The sequence below is a fragment of the Verticillium dahliae genome, genomic scaffold (assembly GCF_000150675.1).
Source record: "Verticillium dahliae VdLs.17 supercont1.10 genomic scaffold, whole genome shotgun sequence".
Lineage (NCBI taxonomy): Eukaryota > Fungi > Ascomycota > Sordariomycetes > Glomerellales > Plectosphaerellaceae > Verticillium > Verticillium dahliae.
This window is the reverse complement of record NW_009276922.1, coordinates 604,540-610,298: the sequence shown is the minus strand read 5'-3', so window position 1 is coordinate 610,298 and position 5,759 is coordinate 604,540. Positions and strand designations below refer to the sequence as shown.

Below are 5,759 nucleotides of genomic sequence, written 5' to 3'. Positions count from 1 at the left end.
CCTCCTGCAGCCACTTCGAGATTGACAGCACCGGGGGTCGTACATAGAGAATCGTCCAATGTCATCTTCCAGCTCGCCGACAATAGCATCCAGAAGCACTGCTGCCACCAATGTCGTCATCGTCGGTCAGTTGCTTCTCATCGGCGCATTCGAGAGCGTCCTGCAGATCGTCATCGTCGTCTGTGGGCTTGGTGGGCTGCGGTGTTTCAGTTGCGCCAGAGCGGCGCGCAGATCGTCTCAGCACGCCCTTGTCTCGGGCGGCGGCAGTCGGATCAGGAGTCGAGGGAGCGTCAGACTGTGGCAAAGTCTTTGATCTGGTCTTGCGCGAGGCCCGCGAGCTCGACGGCGTTGCCGAAGGCGTCGAGGCGGCGGGAGCAGGAGGTGGGGGGCCGGAGCTCGAGGCTGCCGCAGCACGCTCAGCTGCAAATCGAGCAGCAGCGGCCTGTGTAAATGGCGAGAGACCACCAGGAAGAGCTCCAGCACCTGCCATGGCAGCAAGAGCTCGCGAGAGACCGTCGGCTCGGCGTGATGCACGGGGTCCACGCTCTGATAGACTAAGTCGAGGGCGCAAGTAATCATCGAGTGATTTGAATGTCGCGATAGCGTGGATAGATACCATGATGTTTCGGTAGGGACGTGGAATTTCCGAGTCATCGTCGGCGACCAACCTGAGTCTGATCTGCTTGGCGAGCATGGACGCTGCACTGCTGCGATGGTCGAAGGTGTTGTGGTGGACAGTAATGACCTCAAAATGCTCAGACCTACTGAGCAAATCTTGCAGCTTGTGGATCATGACGCTGAAAGGCGTTGCAGGTGAATCCGCCGTTGCCGTCTTGAGTTTGGCCTTGACCGTGAAGCCCATGAAGACGCGAAGGAAAGTCGAGTGCGCTGCGCGGGCAAGCTCCTCATTGGGATTGCTGAAGACGGCCAGAAGCACGCGCACCAGGCCGGAGGCAAGTAGCTCGGCGCTTGTGACGCTTTCAAGAACCTCTGCGTCAAAGTAGGAGACCAACCTTTCAAACAGTTCGGTGCCCTTATCAAGAGGCACGACGCCGGAGGTTCTGTGGAGGTAGAATGCCTCAATCTCTTCAGCAAGACTGGAAAGATTGGTCAAGACCTTGATCGCCTTCTTCTTCATAGTCTTGCCTTGCTTCTCCGTGTCATGTGTCTCGATGAACTTCTTGGCCACGTCTCGGATGCGAGTTCGCATCGATTGGCCGTCGCCGAGGTAGGTCGGAGGAGCGCCGTCCAGGGACATGGTAGATCCTCTGGAGCTAACAGGTGACCCAGAACCATCGTCTCGGTGTCGGTTGTTCTCATTATCCTCGTCGTCCTCGTCTTCAGCATCGTCCTCGTCATTTTCCGAGCCGTCTTGGTCGTCTTCCTCTGCATCATCCTTCTCCTCGTCAGATCCATTATTGTCCGAGGCACGACCCTCAGCGTCGTTCTCAACTTCAGGTTCAGCAGGTTCCGGGGTACGCGTAGCCGATGCCGAACGAGCCTCGGGCTGAGGGATTTCCTGAGCCGCGAGCTTGGCGATTTCGGAGATGACTCCCTCGCGGTACATCTGATAACGGTACACATCATCAAGACGGTTAAGTAGAAGCTCGGTAGCCTGAAGGCCAAGCATCACCAGAGACGGGTGGTCCTGCTGAGAGAGAATTGAGGCAAGGAATGACGCATAAGGCACAGTCCTCAGCGACTCTCCAAGGATTTTCTCATCGAGGTTGGAGAGCATCTTCAGTTGGGCGGTAAGCACCTTCTGCCGCACACTCAGGTTGACAGTGCTCGAGTAGGCGTCGGTTAGGGTGGGGAAGAGGATCAGGGCAAATCTCCTGACCTCATCCTGGCACTCGCCCAACAGCTCGATTCTCTTGTCGTTGGGCGTCTTGCGAGTCTTGCTTGGCGTGCTGGAAGATGGGGGTGCCGGCTCCGTAGCAGACATTTCAACAAAGTCTCCGTAAGACGGGTCCGCGTTGCGAGGCAGACTCGGAAGCAGCTCGCATATGACGTTGAGGGTTTCAATAATCTGTTCACGAGGTCGATGGATGAGAGCCTGCATGATGACAACGCTGTCAAGTTTTGAGGCAACATCCTCGGTCCCACTCGGGGGTGACACGCCTGTTAAGATTTGATACAACGTTTCGACAATGTTCAGCTTGAAGAGCTCTGCCGATAAACGAGGACTTGAACGCGCAGTGAAGGCCAGTACCCGAAGAAACTGGGTGTGGATTGATGGACCGATCAGGTTGGTGGTGCCGGGGACCAATAGACGTAGAACAACCTTGAGGAGGTCGACACTGACGAGTTCTTCCAGCTTTGAAGATTGGTACTTGAAGCTCTCGACAATTCCCGAAACACAGAGCGACGCCTGCTCAACGACGCGCTGGTCACTGCTGTTAAGCACGTTGAGCAGGGTCGGCATGACGTCCTTGATGACGGAGAATGAATCCTCGGGGATGTTGCGGCAGCAGTTCGCCGCTGTGGTAACAGCTGTACGTTGCGTGCTGGTGGCGAAGAAGTCGAGGTAAGACAGACACGCCGTTAGGCCGCCCTCTCGGACGATGCTTGAAGGATATTCGGCGGAGATCTTCTCGAGAGTGCTGAGTGCCTGCTCGGCAAGGTCGATGAAGGAAATCTCGAGCAGCTTCTGACAAAGCACGGGCACCGCACCGCCATACACCACGTTGGCGACACTCGCGGGTAGCGCTTCCATCAGATTGGCCAAGCTACGGCACGCAAGAAGCATGATCTCTGGATTCTCTTCCCCGGTAATCTCATTGGGCTGCATCAGCGTCACGAGCTCCTTGACGAAGGAATCTGGAGAGAAATGGCCAGAAAGGTTGTCTTCGTTGGACACAAGCAGAATCTCCGAGAGCTCCTGCAGTGCGATGAGCTGCATCGTGGGATCTTCCTTTTGCCTGAGTTGGGCCAGCAATTCTCTCAGGCGGCTCGAGAGCCCAGACATCATGCCAGTCAGGGCCCTAAGGGTGCTGGACAGTCCGCCAGGGCCACCTGGGCCGCCGAAACCGCCGAACGGATCGTCATCCTCGTCGTCGTAGCGTCCGAGATCGTCCTCATCATTCTCATCGTTCTCGTCGCTGTCATCGTCCTCGTGTTGGTGCTCGGGAGGCGGTGGTGGAGGTTGGGGGATATCATCCTTGTTGTCGGCGTCGTCGGTGCCGGTCATGGCAGTATCGTGGTCTGCGGCATTGTTGGCCGTGTTCCTCTTCGTTCGGCGGGTTGAAGTCGACGTGCCAGGTGCGGAGTCTGTAGAAGAAGAATGGTCAGCATTTTGGCAGCCACGAGGCAGAAGCAAACAACATGGTTCGCTAGGTCAAGCCATGCATACCTTGGCTCGTGTGATGGCCCGCTCTCTTGCCTCGACTGGACTTTCTGCTAGAGGAGCCTGATACGGGTGCAATATGCTCGGAGGCGCCTGGGGTATTACTGGGAGGTGGAAGGTCAGCGAAAGGCCAATGAAAAGTGTAGGAAGCCGTATTTCAGAAAGTGTGCGACGTACTCTGGACTAGACATGCTGGCGGGGGTCTTGCCCTTCGCCTTGGCGCGAGGCACAGGTGTTTGGGCGGCGGTCGTTTGGGACGGAGTTGAGGCGTCGTCGGAAGTCTTTTGACGTTTCGAGCGACGGGACGTCGAGGCAGCTTTCGGGTTCGCCGTCGCAGTGGCAGTCGTTATAGATGAGGCGGCCTGGGATGGGCTGTTGGACTGCGGCCCAGCCTTGCGCTTCTTGCTGGGCGGAGACTGCTTCGAGGCCGAGGGAGTGGGATTCTGGAGCGTGGCAGGTGCGGTAGGAGAGGAGTCGGCGCCGGGGGCAGAAGTGTTGGCAGAAGCTGAGGCTGCCAGGCTCGCAGCTTGTCGAGTAGAAGACCTAGTAACCCTGTTGGCAGGCATGAGCGGTTGGCTTTCGTCTTGACGTTTGGGAGGCATGACGAAATGGAGCGGTGAGAGTGGGGGTATCAAAAGGTGTAGAAGAATGATCAAAACCGGCCCAGGCGTGAAGAGGGGCGACCGCGGGCAGGTGGAAGACTCTCAGGGTCCACGAGCCGCGATGCTACAATGCCGGCATGCACACTGAATGGCCGAGTCCGGTCAAGCTAGCAGCCAAACGGAGCGGTTGGTGGTGGAGGAAAGAGGTGGGTAGAGAGGGAAGAGGGTGGAGAGGGTCAAGTAATGGGAGGCAAGGGTGGGAAGCCTTGTGGAAGAATGACGAGTCAAACGATGAGGATTCCCATTTTTCGACCCTTGAAGGACCCGAAAATCTGAGGAGGAGGAGGAGGAGGAGGAGGTGGTGGTGGTGGTGGTTGATCCAAAGAATAATAATATTCGACCCGCCACTACGCACAAGGCGTCAGGTTGGATTGGGGGGACAAGTCTCGAGCGTAGTGCGTAGGTGGTGCAGATGCAGGCAAGTACTTGTGGGTGGTGGGAAGGTGCTATCGCGTTTGCGGTGGAGGGAGGTGCTGCACGCCAAGTGCAGGTGCTGGTGCTGGCTGGTGCTGGCTGGTGCTGGCTGGTGCTGGCTGGTGCTGGCTGGTGCTGGCTGTGCTGGCTGGTGCTGGCTGGTGCTGGGGGCCTTCTGACAGCCACCCCCAGATACAGGGAAGCCAGGCGGTACGAGGGGACACCATAGGAAAGGAAGGGAACCAAACAATAAAGAGACGGCAACATCTTGCTGCTACCCCTACTCCCTCTCCGACAACCATTTGTTCAAGCCGGCAGCCTGGAACATGAATGGCTCTCAAGGTGCCTGGTACGATCCAGAGCACGCCTTCGGTGAAGGCCAGGTGGGGGGACGCATGTGCCTTATCTCCCGGGGATGTGAGGAGTACGCCCTTCGCAGTCCGCCTAGCGGTTCAGCGCTGACGGCCAATATGACCTCCAGTACCACCAGAGTCATGAAAGGGCAGGGGCGGAGAGACTCGAAGAAAGCATTTTGAACTCGAGCAGCAGAGGGCACAGGGAGAAAGAATCAATGAGAAGGGCAAAAACTGACCTCTGTGAAGGCGATATGGAGTCGTCTCGGGAGGAAGACCCGAGGCCGAGAGCTGGCTGTCTTGTGGCCGTCGACGGCACTGTCGTCGTAAGATAAACGTCGTCGTTGTAGTCGGCTGCCGGTCTGAAGCGCGGAGTTGCAGAAGATGTTCGTTCTGCCATGGATCACGCCATCAGACAGGGCAGCAATAGCTGGCGATGGACCACGAGCAGTGTGCTGTTTGTACCCTGCTCTTCTTCTTTCTTTCTGGCTGCCTTGTGTCAAGCTCTCGGGCAGAGGGATAGTTTCGTTGGTGGGAGCGTCGAGAAGGCTATGGTATGTGTATACGTGTGTCCGTACAGTCGGTGCAACGGCCGGTTGAGATGACGCCCGTTCGCTGGAGGGGTTAGGCTCGAGGCGCGACTTGGATGGAGAGCGGTGTTCGGCGGTCGGTCATGGATGTAGTGGGGTGTCGAGCGAGGCGGTTCGAGCCGTCTGCCAAGGGGGGTCTGCGGGTGTTGTCCTTGCTGTCTTTGTCTTCGGGGGATGGTGGCTGTTTCGCGAGGGGGATGAAGAGGGGCAAAGACGCTCCGTATCCTGTCCGGAGAGATTGTGTCGCTGTGTAGGAAAATGGTGTTCGGGGAGTTTGGGCTGCAAAGGAAGGCTATGTACGGTATACTTTGCTTTTCTTGTGCTGCGTTGCGTGCCGTGCCACTTTGGGGTCTCTCGTCTGTCTGGTCTGGTCCATGGACACCACCAACCAACG

At 57.5% G+C, this 5,759-nt stretch overlaps 1 protein-coding gene across 1 annotated transcript in view; it reads right to left on the bottom strand.

The window, feature by feature from the left end:
- VDAG_05482 (ubiquitin fusion degradation protein) overlaps window positions 1–3,948 on the bottom strand; it is a gene marked incomplete at its 5' end in the record, with an annotated part of 6,524 nt that extends 2,576 nt beyond the window's left edge. Inside the window, 4 exons of the mRNA XM_009652377.1 lie at window positions 100–554; window positions 669–3,270; window positions 3,353–3,450; window positions 3,524–3,948. Of these exons, the coding sequence (XP_009650672.1) occupies window positions 100–554; window positions 669–3,270; window positions 3,353–3,450; window positions 3,524–3,948 (3,580 nt within the window). The remainder of the gene's footprint in view (window positions 1–99; window positions 555–668; window positions 3,271–3,352; window positions 3,451–3,523) is intronic.
- Between the last annotated feature and the right edge of the window lie 1,811 nt (window positions 3,949–5,759).